The following is a 15,851-nucleotide window of genomic DNA, read 5'->3' as shown; positions in this document are numbered from 1 at the left end:
TTCATCGTATGTTAGATTTGCCATTCCAGGGATCATCTGTGTGAATCTTCACTGGACACGGTCTGTATGGGGCCCAAAATTGGACACAATATTCTAAAGGGGTCTAACTAGAGCTTTATAAAGTCTCATCACTGCTTTTATATTCCACCCCTCAAGATAAATGACAACATTACATTTACTTTCTTAATCGGGGACTCAACCTGCAAATCAACCTTTAGAGAATGCTGGACTAGCTCTCTCAGATTCCTTTGTACTTTGGCTTTATGAATTTTCTCACCGTTTAGAAAATAGTCCATGCCTGTCTTCTTTTTTCCAAAGTGCAAGACCTCACATTTGCTCATGTTTAATTTCATCAGCCAATTGTTGGACCATTCTCCTGAACTGCCTAAATCCTCTGCAACCCCTGACCTCCTCAGTACTACCTGCCTGTCTGCCTAACTTCATATCATCGGCGAACTTCGCCAGAATGCCCCCAGTTCCTGCATCCAGATCATTAATATATAAAGTGAACAGCTGCGGCCCCAACACTGAACCCTGCGGGACCCCACTTGTCACCAGCTGCTATTCTGAAAAGGAACCTTTTATCCCAACTCTCTGCCTTCTGTCAGACAGCTAATCCCCAATGCATGCCAGTAGCTCACCTCGAACACCATACTCACCTTACTCAGCAGCCTCCCGAGAGGCACCTTATCAAAGGCCTTTTGGAAGTCTAGATAGATAACATCCATTGGGTTTCCCTGGTCTAACCTACTTGTTACCTCTTCAAAGAATTCTAACAGGTTATGACTCTCAACATAGATATATCTCCAAAGAAAAAAATTATTTTAGTTTAAGGATAAGCCAACCGTGGTTAATCAGAGAAGTTAAGGATTGCATCAAATTGAAAAAAGAAACACAAGGTGGCAAGGATTAGTGGGAAACAAGAGGATTGGGAAAGTTTTAAGAACCAGCAAAAGATAACCAAAAAAAGGGAGAAAATAAACTTTGAAGATAAAAGTGCAAATAATATCAAGTCACAAAACATAAGCTTCTTTAAGTACATAAAAAGAGGGATACCAAAGTTTGCATAGGTCCCTTAGACAACGAGGGAACGGAAATAATAATGGGGAACCAGAAAATGGCACACAAGGTGGATCATTACTTTGTGTCACTCTTCACAGTAGAAGACACTAGTAATTTTGGAATGCTATTAATCAAGGGGCAAAAGGCGGAGAGGAAATAAATACAACAACAATCACTAGAATAAAAATGCTAAAAAAACTATTGAACTAGAAACTAATAAGTCACCTGGACCTGATGCTATGTATCTAGGATATTAAAAATAAAAACTACAGATAGTGAATACTGTAGTTGTAATCGTCCAAGAATCCTTAGATTCTGGAAAACTGTTCAAGTAATACGTATTTAAAAAAAGAAATAGTAACTATAGGCCAATCAGTTTAACATGTCTTATTGGGAAAAAGTTAGACTTCATTATAAAGGATGTATTTAGAAATACATAATATGATTGAAATAATTCAGGATGCCCAACTGAAAGAGAACATCATTTATTGTTGAACACCAAAATAGAGCCACTATTTGTAGCACACATAGGCTAGTCCCAGTTCGGGACAGACAATCTTGTGGATCCGTACCTGGGTCGGCTTTTTTCTCCTAACCAACCAATGTTACAACACACCGTTGGTACCGAAGAGACTTGAACCCAGGTCATCTGGTTCAGAGGTAGGGAAACTACCACTGTGCCACCTGGGTCTGCTCTATAGATACAATTGGTTCTGCTATAACAAGGTAGTTCCATTCTTGTGCAATCCCGTTATAATCGATACACGCTTTAAACGTTTGTGCTATAGGAACAGTATGCCCAATTCATCAATCACCTTATAGTGAATTTGCATTAATGTAACATGCGTTATAGCAGAATGACCTGTACTTCTAATCAACCTGTCCAGTGACATTATTATATACCTCTGGAGCAGGTGGGACTTCAACACAGGTCTCTTGGCCCAGAGATAGGAACATTTACTATTACCTAATTCTTTATTTTTGTAGTATTCTATGAAGTTATCATTAACTTTTTAACTCTCATTTCCCTCACTGCTTTGTATCTAGTTACCTTGGTACCTAAAATGGCGCCAAGTACAATGACATTATACACTTTTCACTGTACTCCTGAACTTCTGCACTGGAGTACATGTGATAGTAAAATCTAAAATCTAAACTACCACTGCACCACAAAAGCTGGACTGCGGATCTGTTTTATTTTTTCTTCTATATCCGGAAGTGTTTACACACACAACCAAATGGTTTTCCCACTAACAAATCACAGACTTTTTTTTAACTATTAACTGTGAATCACTTGAGTAGCCAATTATAAATTTACATGCAAAGCCATTCTGGGCAAATCGACCGATCAAAGTGAGGGAGAGGTAAGGAGAGCAGGAATGGACTAAATCAAAATGGAGTTGGATGGGGAAAATAAAGCACTGAATTCCCCATGATACCGATTTCTCTCTAAAGTATTGATGTGCTTCTTCTCTAACAATACTGGGAAGGTGAGGGTCTGCTTTACTTTTTTTGAGGGGATCTTGCTTTGTTATTTTCTAATTTAGTTATTCTGAGATATTATTATCCACCTCTGGAGCAGGTGGGATTTGAATTCTGGCCTTGTGGCTCAGAGGAAGGGACACTACGGCTGCACTAAAGCCCTTATGGTCTGCTCTATATTTTCTAAATCACACACAACTGAACAACCCTCCTACCATGACCAGATGGCATGATCACAGAGTAAGGGGTCACATATTTAAGACTGAGCTGAGGAGGAATTTCAAATCAGAGGGTAGTGATTATGTTGACTTCGTTATTGCAGGAGGTTGCAGAGACTGGGTCATTAATTATATTCAAGACTGAGATAAGCAGATTTTTAATCAGTAAGGGAATCAAGGATTATAGAGAAAAGTCAGAAAAGTGGAGTTGAGGTTATCAAATCAGCCATAATCTCAGTGAACAGCAAGGCAGTCTCAATGGGTTGAATGACCCATTTCCTCTGGAAATTCATCCCACACAATGGTCCCTTTCAGATCTTTCCCCTCTCACCTTAAACCTATGTCTTCCAGTTTTGGACTCCCCTACCTTGGAGAAAAGACCTTGACTATTTACTCTACTCATGCTTCTCATGATTTTATAAACCTCTATAAGATCACCTCTCAGCCTCCTATGCTCCTTATAACTCAAACACTCCTGTCCCAGTATCCTGGTAAAGGGTTTTGCATCCTTTCCTGGTTAATAAAATCCTTCTTACAGCAATATGACCACAATTATACACAATACTCCAAATGTGGCTTTACCAACGCCTTGTATAGCTGTAACACAACATCTAACTCCTGTACTCAATGCTCCAAATGATGAAGACAAGCCTACCAAATATCATCTTCACCATCTTGTTTACTTGTAATGCCACCTTCATGGAGCTCCCCTGATCTCTCTGTTCAACAACACTCCCAGGGCCCTGCCATTAACTGTCAAAGTCCTGCCCTGGTTTGCCTTACTGAAATTCACCACCTCGCATTTATCTACATTAAACTACATCTGACATTCTGGCCCACTAGGTGGAACTGAGTTGATCAAGATCCCAATATACTCCAAGATAACTCTTTCGCTGTCCACTATACCATGAATTTTGGTGTCAACTGCAAACTTAGTAACCATGCCTCCTATTTTCTCGTCCAAATCCTTTATATAAATTTATGAACATTAGTGGATCCAACAACAAACCTTATGGCACATCGCTGGTCACAGGCCTTCTGTCTGAACAACAGCCCTCAATGTTGTTGGAACCTTGTCGAAGGCCTTGCTAAAGTCCACGTAGAGATCTATCGCTCTACCTTCATCTATCTTCTTAATCACCTCTTCAAAAAGCTCAATCAAGTCTGTGAAACATGATTTCCCTTGCACAAAGCCATGCTATCGCTGCCTAATCAATCTTGCTTTACCATCTAGAACTGTCTCTCAATCCCCTTCAACAACTTACTCACCAGAGACGTAAAGTCTGTAGTTCCCTGTTTTTTTTCTGCAGCCTTTCTTTAAAAAAAAGGCACATTAGCCACCGCCCAGTCTTCCAGCACCTCATCCGTGGCTGTTGATGATAAGTTTGTGGACCAGGCCTATTCTTTTCCATAACAATTTTAAAACTAATACAATTATCGTTACTCACCCACTAACAGTTCAGTCAAATACCCTGCATTGTTTTCGAAGAGTAAGTTGAATGCTGCCCTTTCTCTGGTAGGGTCATCTACATATTTAAAATGTTTTCTTGAATACACAATAAATTCCCTCCAATCCAAGCCTTTAACACTATGGCAAACCCAGTCTATGTTTGGGAATTTAAAATCCCCTAATGTTACAACTTTATTATTCTCACAGCTATCTGCGATCTCCTTCTATATTTTCTCCTCAATTTCCCACTGACTATTGAGGCACATGTAGTACAATCCCAAGTGGTCACCCCCTTATTTCTCAGTTCCACCAATATTGCTTCACTGGACAGTCCCCCAGAAATATCCTCCTAAAGTACTGCTTTTGATGTTTCCCCTAATCAAAAATGCCACTTCCCCACTTCTTTTGCCCTATCTTCTATCCTTCCTATAGCAACTGCACCCCAGAACCAATTAATATTCCTAACTAATTTTATTTTCACCAGTTCTTATTATCTTATTGAAAGAAGTCAGCCTTTTTATTCTGACCTTGTGGTCCGTTACACAACTTCAACAGCAGTTTTCCCAAATTGAAAAAGCCTTACAAACAAATAGGCAAAGAAACATATCTGATAATTATATGGACTATGAAATATACCCCTACCTGTGGCCCCCACCAAGTTACACCAACATGAAGACAGTAGTCACAGCAGACCTTAGGATCTGCTAGATCTCGACACTTTTTAAATGCTTCCAGAAGTGAATTCTCTTTATCTGGTAATGCATAACCAATTATTGTTGTTGTTCCTCCAACCAGAGCTGCCTATGGAAGAAAAAGATAAAAGTTTCAATATTATGCATGACTTATTTAGGAAAATAAAACCAATGTATTTAAAGCTGGCATTTTAACTATGACAATAAAATGCATGGTATCAAGAGGAAGTCCATATATTTAATAAAGATAAACTCTGTTATTAATGGAGACTCCTGAGGACTTAGTTTTTCACTAACATTTTCATAAGCTTTAAGACAAGTCTTTAAGCATTTTACTTTGCTTATGATATCTTTGAATTATGAAATGGAGTAAGATTTGGCATGAAGGACAACATTACTGCCAAACATTGACACATGTTCTTTATTAAAATATTTTTTGACAAAAAAGTTAAATCATCCAGTAACTCAAAGCAAGCAACCATATCATAACAATGTCTTTGTGCTTGGAAGAAGAACAAGTATGTCAATACATAGTGACTTTGAAATAAAATATTACATTAGTAAGTAAGCATTAATCTGTGTTTTCCAGCATAACCTCTGGCTTCTTGTGATACAATAGTCATGTCCCTGCTTCTGAGTCAGAAATCCTTCGTTCTAATCGTAACTGCTCCAGAGCTCTGTAATGAACTCTTTGGACAGTCTGACTGAAAAAAAAACTCTGTACACCTGTAATTGTAAAGCCCATGATCCCAGATCCTTTAATAGTTTAATTAAAGTTATGCTGGCATTTTCCAGTCATTTTCAATATCTACCCCAAATGTATCTGTACTCTTGCATAGTGTCTAATATTTTATGCCTTCACTGATTTTGCCTATTTCAATTCTTTCCGGTATGATCTATAAACCATTTTGAAATGTCTTACATAAAGAAACAATGATGTGGAGGAGCCAGTGTTGGGCTGAGGTGGACAAAGTTAAAAATCAAGTTGTAATCCAACAGGTTTATTTGGAAGCATTAGCTTTTGGAGCACTGCTCCTTCATCAGATAGCTGTGGGACAGAATCATAAGACATATAACCTGGTGTTGTGAGATTTTTAATAAAGAAACAAATTAGATTATGAAATACGAATTAAAGCAAGTTTCATGTAGGATTCAAGTTTGTAACTTTTGAAACTCTCGAATATCATCTGTCAAGGAAGCAACTGAAGTGAAATCATTATTACTTTTTGCCTGTAGAAGTAGTCATTTTGCAGAAAAATGGATAATATCGCTGTATTAATAAACAGCAGTAATTGTGAGGGTTATTTACAGAATTGGAAGAAGAGCTAACATTTTTAATTTTGGGGCAAGAACTAAATTATTTAAAATTGCCCTTTCAAATATATTTTTACTAACCACCTATGCATACATTACATCAATTTATTTTCTTACAATATTACAAGCTTAAATAGTTATGTGCCATCTTTAATGTCTGGGCAAAGTGGCTCTTTATGTGTATCATAATGTAGTGGTCCCAGTTGTTATGGGGTAATGCCCAGTTGATGTCAGTACTGAACAAGTTAGATCCCTGACAAGAAAATGGCTGGATAGTTTTTTTTGAATGTTAGCGACTGAAGTGATATTTATTCAAAAGCACAAAACATTGCAATCTCTGTTTAACAATAAAAACATTTATTGTGACAGAAATTAAGATAAACAAGAAAATAAACCCTATTCCCAGATAACAGATTCAAAGGTTTTTAAACACACAGTAAAAATAACCCAAGTAATTTTAATAGATTGAATAGGATCGGCAGCTTTGTGTCAGAACCTTAACACCCTAGTATAGCTTATAAACATCGTTGCGATTCTAAGAATATCTAGCACTTATTCTCCAGTGATACCCAGTCCAGCTCAATTGCAAGGGAAACAGAGAGACACACTCTTTCTTCAAAACTTTGATGGGCTAGAAGGTATTAAATTTTCAGTTAATATGTTGTAACAGCAGATACAATTTTTCCAGTGCTACATTATCTCTGATACAGCTTCAATTCCTTTTAGCAAGTTTTGAAAAGATTTGTAGCTCAAGTTGACTGTCTGGATGCAAGTTTGCTCACTGTGCTGGAAGATTGGTTTTCAGACATTTCAGATGTGTCTGATGCAGGGGAGAGTGGCTAGGGTTTCTGTTCGTGAAAATGACTGCCAGACTACTCAGACCTCTTGGCATCATGGTAGCCCACAAATCCACCAACACACTAAAACAACAGCTAATGAACTTCAAAGACCCTATATACACAACTAATGTCATTTACAAAATAGCTTGCAAGAACTGTAATAAACATTACATTGGACAAACAGGCAGAAAATTAGCCACCAGATACATGAACACCAACTAGCCATAAAAAGACTTGACCCACTCTCACTAGTACCCTTACATACAGATGAGGAAGGACACCACTTCGACTGGGACAACACATCCATCCCAGGACAAGCCAAACAAGGTTCTAGATTAGAGTGGTGCTGGAAAAGCACAGCAGTTTAGGCAGCATCCAAGGAGCAGGAAAATCGACGTTTTGGGCAAAAGCCCTTCATCAGGAATAGAGGCTGATGAAGGGCTTTTGCCCGAAACGTCGATTTTCCTGCTCGTCGGATGCTGCCTGAAGTGCTGTGCTTTGCCAGCACCACTCTAATCTAGAATCTGGTTTCCAGCATCTGCAGTCCTTGTTTTTACCAAGCCAAACAAGGATACAAGGCATTCCAACTGGAACTCTACCAACAAACACACCTACTGGACCCCATTTCCCATCCTGTGAGAAAAAAAAAACATGAAATGATGTCACTGCAGCAAATTACATCACCACAGCAAATGATATCACCAACTCAAGGAAACCTAAACACTAACACCAGCGCTTCACTGGAGGCTTACTGATGATGTTATCTAGTATGGTGACAAAACGTTTGAAATCGAACCTTCCAGCTCAGTGAGCAAACTTGCTTCAATTCCTTTTCTTTAAACTAAAACCTTAAAGCTTAATTTCACATCTTTTCTGCCAACTATATCGTAGCATTCTGGTATGGGATTAAGAATGAGTTCTTATCTTAAGATAACTTAACTACTTTAAACTACTTCACTTATGAACTCTGCTTAGCCCATTACTCCATGGAAAGACTACTCAGCACTTTGGAACGATACATGTTTCTCTCCTGATTTACTTTACAGCATGGATATATAAAAAACAAGAACAGCTTGCAAAGCTTTCCCTCAAGTCCTCTGAGTAGTTCTGTGGGGAAACTAGGTATATTTATCTTACTTTGAATTATGGGCATTGTGGTTTTTAAAAGCTAATTATTAATTGCAAACAGAGACAAACCCATAACTTAGAATTCCAACAATTCAAACTTGCTGTAATGATATTAACATATATGTAACATATAAATTTACGGTTTCAAACATGTTACACATTCTCTTTTCTACTTCTCCACAGCCTAGGGAATTAATTTGTAAAATTTGTAACATCGATAGAGAGACAGCAGGGTACTTGAAATTGGAATGGGATTATGCATTTCCCTCCCTGCCACCTAATTCATCATTATTTCCACAAAGACAAAACAAAACCAAAAACTCCAGACATATATTTGTATACAGTGTAAAAGCAAATGTGAAATGCTGACATTCTTGGATTCATAAATAAATAAAGCAGATTAGAACTTGTCAATAAATTAAGTAGATTTGTATCAAACATTACATTAAAACTGCATAATATTAGACATCCACACAGACTTACAATTAAGGTTTGTATTATTAAGATAATTTTCCTGTTGGACTTCATATTAAAGCTTTGTTTATACAAAGATAAATGTAACTGCATGATTAATAAATATTTGTTGTGGTCAAACATGCTGAAATGCTCAATGCAACTTATATACATATACAGGTTGACATTACCAGCGGTCCCTTCAGTATGATGTTACTATTCACACCATAATTCCTCTTGGGCCCCACCTAATATTTTGCATGGAACCAACACCAAACAACAGAAGAACTGGGTGTTTATTCAAAAGACTTGTAGAACTTTAGTGATGCAAAGCTATTTTTAACTATTCAAACCCTGTCACTGAATTCAAACATATTATACAAGGTATTTTAACTACTGCCATAACATTGTCATTGTGCTCTGAAAATGTAAAGGTTTCCTTTTAAACTTTTACAATAAAAAAACCTCATATATGTGATTACTAACTATAAAATAATGCACCAAATAAGTGCAATCCTCAAAACAGGTCATGTTTTTCCACTTTTCATTTTAAGTATGGACCAAACTGTAGAACAATAAAATATACAATAACTGAAATGATTAACATGTCAATTCCATCATAATTGTCAATTTCTTCTTAAAGAAATTTAAATATCCTTCATTCAAGATTAAGATGCTGTACTGTTAGTATTTTACTTTGATCAGACTTCAGTGTACTCTGTATTTGTAGCTATGGGATGTTAGAATTTAAGAACATCAAGTTTGTCTTACACCGATGTATTATTATTTCTTCATATCTGTTCACAATAAAGCCAATGAAAAGATTATGTGGAGAAAAATAAAGCAACAAAATCGGTTTTCTTCACTGGTTACAGTGCTGTTACACTTGAAGTAAACACAAACTCTAGAAAAAAATATGATATTACACTTCAGATTGGATGCCATGCACAATGTCTCTCATTTCAACTAGTATTACAAAAATCTCGCCCTCTCGTATGAAAAGTGTCGTTAACAACAGCCGCCAACTGTCAATGGGCAAAACTTTCAGCACCATTTATCGGACAGTTCCCTCAGCTTTATTACTGTAATCCAGAACGATGCTTGCTTTTGAAACAACAGCCAAAGCAGACTTTTTTTAAAAAAAACAGAATCCCTACAGCATGGAAGCAGCATCGGCCCAACAAGTCCAAATCGACCCTCCGAAGAGTAACCCTCCCAGACCCATTCCCCTACTATACATTTACCCCTGACTAATGAGCCTAACCTACACATCCCTGAACACTATGGGCCATGTGAACAACTTCAGAGCCCCCACTGATTTTAAATATTTCCAAAAAATTAGGGACCAACGAGGAATGCGCATTTGTTTATGTAACTGCCAGAAGCGGGTTTAATCTGCCTATCCCCAGAACAGGGCCGCCAGGGCTGGAGAGCTACTAGCACACTGACTGCCCGCATCCTTCTCCCATGTTAGCCGTAACTGCCGAAAACAGAATGTGACTTGGAGGTGCCGGTGTTGGACTGGGGTGGACAAAGTTAAAAGTCAGACAACACCAGGTTATAATCCAATAGGTTTATTTGGAAGCACTAGGTTTTGAAGCGCCATAACCACCTGATGAAGGAGCGGCGGTGGGAAAACAGAATAGTGTGGAAATGCCAGAATCAGGTCCTGCCCGCCACCTTCAGAAGGCTTCCAACTCAGCAAATTCCAGGCTTTGATACTCTTATTCAAGTCTGTGGTACAAGTGCGTTGGACTTCTCATTATCGCACTACTATCGATGTGAAGAAAATTTATGCTCATTGTCAGATATTCAGTGAGCCGTGCCTTCCTGCAACCACGTGCTATATTTCCCGTTAGCAGAATCAGCGCTTCCCATGAACCAGAACCTTCACCTGCCCGATTATGCAAAAACTTCACTATATTTAATGGATCTTGTGTAACACTTGTGTTCCGTACATTTTGGTTTTCTTCAAACCTGATCGGATACACGCCGCACTTGATTTCTGAAAATATGGTAAAAAGGTAAGCATTTTAAAAACTAATTCAAGTACAAGGTGGTAGACTCTGTCAGGTCCGAATCTCTCAGAGCCACACTATGACTTTTTTACCCATCCACTCCACAGGTCTAGATGTTCCCTTAGCCTTTGAACAGCCTAGAATGTATGTGAGTACACCTCTTGTTAAGTCTTATTTCTATAAAACTGCACGTGCTGGAGATCTGAAATAAAAATAGAAAAGCTCAGCCGGTCTTGCAATGTTTGTGAAGAGAAATTTGCATGTCCTTGGATTTGGTGGTGGAGGTAGCCCAGGACTTGCATGTCCTTGGTGGATTGGGAGGGCTATTTAATTAGCATAATTAGTCACCCTTTGTTAACAAAGAGACTGAAACCTGATGGTCTTCTAATGCAGTGGCAATGTCCCTTACTCTGGGCCAAAATGTTTGGGTTAAAGCCTCACTTCAGAATGTGCTGGTCACTAAAGTGCGTCACAATGTGTCAAAACAGGTTGATTTGTAAAAGAAAACCAGAGAGCTGATAAAATAGCACAACATTCTCTCATTTATTTACAAATAATCTCTCCTCTGCTCGCATCAAGCAGCACTGCAATAAAGATATTCTTTATCAGTCCATAATCATTTCATAGAAGTGACAAATGCCACCACACCTACATGCCCCACCCCCACTCCCTTTACCCAGTCAACTAAAAATTACAGGGACATAATGTTTCACTGCATAATTAACCTGCACAACATACCTCAAACTTTAACTTGAAGTAATTACTGGAGCACTTGCATCCTCAGCTTCAATTTTTTAAAAAGCATGAAATGAAAATCGAACAATGGAGTTGCAGATTTCCAACAAAATAGCAAAAACTTGATTTTTAAACATCTCTGCTGGGAGAAGCTCATTATGAAGAATTCAGTTCTTTATTTGTGGTGAAGGAAGAGAGTGGGAATATCAACTTGTTGCGCTTGGAAAACACACAACAGCTAAGCAGGGATGGAAGTCGTGGCAAATATAGCAATCTCTAGCACAGCCAAAACTTTATTTTTAAATTGCACGTTTTTAACTCATCCTCATTACACCAACGATTTAGCTAATTAGTATCAGCTGTCAAGAAGTTAAATAACCAATTCATATCTTTTCATTCTGGATTTGTATGGATACAGGATGTAATAGAATGACAAGGGGTGAGGTCCTCATCTAACTTCTTACTAACAGAAAACAATATCAATCTCAGCTGCCTTGACAAGAGGGGAAACATCCAAGACCTATACATTCCTGCATTCCCCAGTGATTACTTTAGAGCAATACTGACCTCAAACAGATCAAAAGGTGGCCAAATAAAGGTGGTTGGATCTTAACTGATGTATATTTGCCTGGTTAGAAACATAATGTTTTAATTCTGGGCTTGAAGCCAAAACACGTATAACATTTATTCTTCCTCATCTAACATTTCCACTCTTAAAGGATTTTCTTTAATGTCTAGTCTAAGGCAATTCTATGACATTATGACATCTCTGCCTCTAATACAAATAAATAGTGCACCTGTAACATTCAAATAAAAGCAAAATACTATAGAAGCTAGAAATCCAAAATAAAAATAGAAAGTAATGCAGAATGTCAGGAAGTCTGGCAACAATTGTGTAGACAGAAATGGAGATGTTCAGATTCAAAATATTAACTGTTTCTCAGAGCCTGACCTGAATTTTGCCAGCAATTTCTGTTTTTATTTCAGTTTTCCAGCACCCACATTTTAATTTCAAGCTTCTCTAGCAGTTTGTCAGCAAATAAACAATGTTACTAGTGATATAGAAGCAGTCTTCTAGCATCAGGGAAATGTCACAAACAGAACCAGTTGAAAATACAACTTTGTACCAATTTATTGTATTTTAAAGATAAAATATAATGTTGTTGACTGGATATGAAATATGTTTATTGTGATTATAGCCAGTATAGAAACAAATATGAGAAATATATTAACAGGATTAATGATTTTTCTATGCCTGAATAAAACTAATTTCCTATTCATTATGCAATTCACAAATTTATTTTAAAAAGCTGGTATTTTGGTGATTGATTATTTTCTATGTGAAAACTGAAAATGAATACCTTTGGTAAGGGCAAAAGTGTGCCTAATCCAGTACAATTTACTGTTGTAGAAATACACTTGATTGACCTTATTTTGTTGCCATCACCATCGCCAATAAGAAAGGCCAAAAAAAATCAAGGTGCTAACATTATACAGCCCAAAAATCTTTCCATGACAACATAAATGTTCTGATTAGCTGAATAAACATGATAATTTCATATGCTCACTATTGATCTTTACTGAAATCCTAAGTGACAAAACTGACAAAAACAATTTAGTAGAATTGAAACATTTGTCCTCCAATAAATTGCTATAAGGGGTTTTTGGAAAAGCTCAAAAAGACCAAGTGTAAACTGTGTATTGTGATGACATCATAATCTACTTAAGATGGCATTGCAGCCCTGCTTAGCATTCATTTTACTTTCTGGCAGCCTCCTACAAAGCAAACATAAAAACATTATGAATTGTTGAATGTAGCCTACAAGATGTTTTTATGAATTGAATTGATCTATAATTTAAATACCAATAATGTGCTCAAATTAAGTGAGGGGATGAGTGGTAAATCATTTTTCCCCATCATACCTACTTTGAAAAGCAGCATCTGGCTAGGGGAATTTCATGCTCTGGTTGGCAGACAAATCCTGGCCAAGTTACTGAACTGTGACAATATGGCAAAACAAAACAGTTGGCTGATATTTATCCCCCTCATATCAGCAAATGCATACCAGATCATTTTGTTGTAGAACATTCCTTTGAGAATACATGGGTTGACAATTGCACTGTGTTGTTTCTGGTATTTCAATAACTGTACGTGCTCCAGTTTCTGCCATCTACCACAAAAAACAATGAACAATCCAGACATTCCAACAAATGACTGGCTAAATTGAGAGCTGAAACAAATGTCCTTGATTAAATAGCTTTGAAGTATTTTATCACTTAAGGAATGATAAAATTAACTAAGAAAGCCCAATTTTACAATTATTAGATTATTCTAACAAGTAAAGGTACAACTTGTGGTCATCTAAACAAATTTTGTTGCCTAAATGAATTTTAATAAGTCAGAACACATAAAATAGTTCAGATTGGCACCATGGATTTTATCTCATATTAAACGTGAGTGAATGTTTTGCAACAAAATGAACTGGTATGCTTCCTCCATTGGATAATATGGAAATAGTTTTGCTGAGAATTCTTTACTCTGGGGCAAAGGTTAGTTGTGAAAGTGGAAGATTTGGAGATCAACCCATTTCGCTATAATAATATCCAGCCAATAACAGCATTATTAGAGATCTTCCAGTCAGCTGTCAATTACTTTTTAAAGTAGAAAATGGCAGAACATGCTACAATTTTGCTTCATCCTCATCATAAATAATTTTGCAATAGTCATTGTTAGGATTGCTGATGATTGACATAAACAAAATTACTTTGAAATTACGTATGTGAACAGTGCACCTTCAGTAAAACTCTTTACTGCATCCTCTAATCATATACATCTTTATATGGTAAAACTTGCACAAATCTATCAACATTTTCCCTATTCAACAATATGAAAACCAATCCACAACTATACTACATATCTTTGGTCATTCATACTTCAGATTAACAACTGCATATTGATCAGAAAATAAAGGCTGCTGCTCTATACTTGTGTCTAATTTCCCTGCTATATCCTTTGCTGGGAAGGTAAATTGGGTAAGGTATATAGTGGCTGCCAATTTCCTGCCCCAACTTGAATGTTTTATTGTAAAAACTCAACAGGTTCAGCAGCATCTGTGAAGAGAAATCAGGGTTAACGTTTCAGGTCCTGTGACCTTTCCTCAGAACCGCACCCAAAACATTAACTCTGATGTTTCTTCACAGATGGTGCCAGACCTCCCGAGCTTTTTCAGCAATTTCTGTGTATGTTTCTGATTTTCAGCTACGCAGTTCTTTCGTTTTTTTATTGCATGTTTTACCCACTATTTTGATGTAAGAATTTTGTCACTTTGTATAACTGGGCCTGAACTCACAATCTAATGCTGGCTGTTTAAGTGCTGAGTATCAGGACTACTTGACACTCAATTTAAACTGCCATGGTGGAGGGCTTTTGCCCGAAACGTCGATTTTCCAGCTCCTCGGATGCTGCCTGAACTGCTGTGCTTTTCCTGCACCACTCTAATCTAGACTCTGGTTTCCAGCATCTGCAGTCCTTGTTTTTACCATAGTGGAGGGATGACGAGTTTAAACACTATTAGTACTTTTGGCACAGGCTGCAGAAGAGCAATGCAGTTTTGCAATTTGCTGTGAAAAACTGTACTAATATTAACAAGCATGTCTTTTGTTAGCTTATCAAAGTTGAATTATTGGTGGACTTGTGCAAGCGGTATTCTGACAAAAAGCTCTTTTAGAAATTTAAATTATAACTTATATCATATGCTGAATAAATAATATATCCCACGTAGGATATAAAACAGATATTTTTATTGTATGTCCAGACTTTATTTTTTGTTTCGGTGTTGTCACCACAATCATGTTATTATCTGAAGTTTCTCCTAACATTGCAAACTATTTCAAAGGAAGGTAAACTCAAAAGGGTGATTCATAATTCATCCCTAATAACAATACTCCAATTCAAAGGTCCCAATATTCATCATTAACCTAAAGAAATTGCCTTAGATTAAGAATGTGCAACATTGCTTTAATAAGGAATTAGAATCCCTTGTTAAATGGAAGAGGGCGGCCTACGTAAAGATGAGGCGTAAAGGTTCAATTGGGGCGATTGAGAGTTATAAGGTAGCCAGGAAGGACCTGAAGAGAGAGCTAAGAGCAGCAAGGAGGGGACATGAAAGGTCCTTAGTTGGTAGGATTAGGGAAAACCCTAAGGCTTTCTATCGGTATGTCAAGAATAAAAGAATGGCTAGGGTAGGAATAGGTCCAGTCAAGGATAGTAGTGGGAAGTTGCGTGTGGAGGCTGAAAAAATTGGGGAGACACTGAATGAATACTTTTCCTCAGTATTCACTCAGGAACAGGACATTGTTGCCGATGTGAATACGGCACAATTAAGTAGAATTAATGGCTTTGAGGTATGAAGGGAAGAGGTGTTGGAAATTCTGGAAAGGGTGAAAATAGATAAGTCCCC

The 15,851-nt window shown here is 37.3% G+C and overlaps 1 protein-coding gene across 1 annotated transcript in view; it reads right to left on the bottom strand.

Annotated features, from left to right (window-relative positions):
- Positions 1-15,851, bottom strand: part of dpysl5b (dihydropyrimidinase like 5b) — a 64,985-nt gene that overhangs the window by 46,698 nt on the left and 2,436 nt on the right. The window contains exon 2 of the mRNA XM_043676164.1: positions 4,855-5,013. Coding sequence (XP_043532099.1) covers positions 4,855-5,013 — 159 coding nt within the window. The remainder of the gene's footprint in view (positions 1-4,854; positions 5,014-15,851) is intronic.

Source organism: Chiloscyllium plagiosum, chromosome 3, assembly GCF_004010195.1.
Source record: "Chiloscyllium plagiosum isolate BGI_BamShark_2017 chromosome 3, ASM401019v2, whole genome shotgun sequence".
Classification (NCBI taxonomy): Eukaryota; Metazoa; Chordata; class Chondrichthyes; order Orectolobiformes; family Hemiscylliidae; genus Chiloscyllium; species Chiloscyllium plagiosum.
Note: the sequence above shows the minus strand (reverse complement) of the source record. Positions and strands in the feature narration are given on the sequence as shown.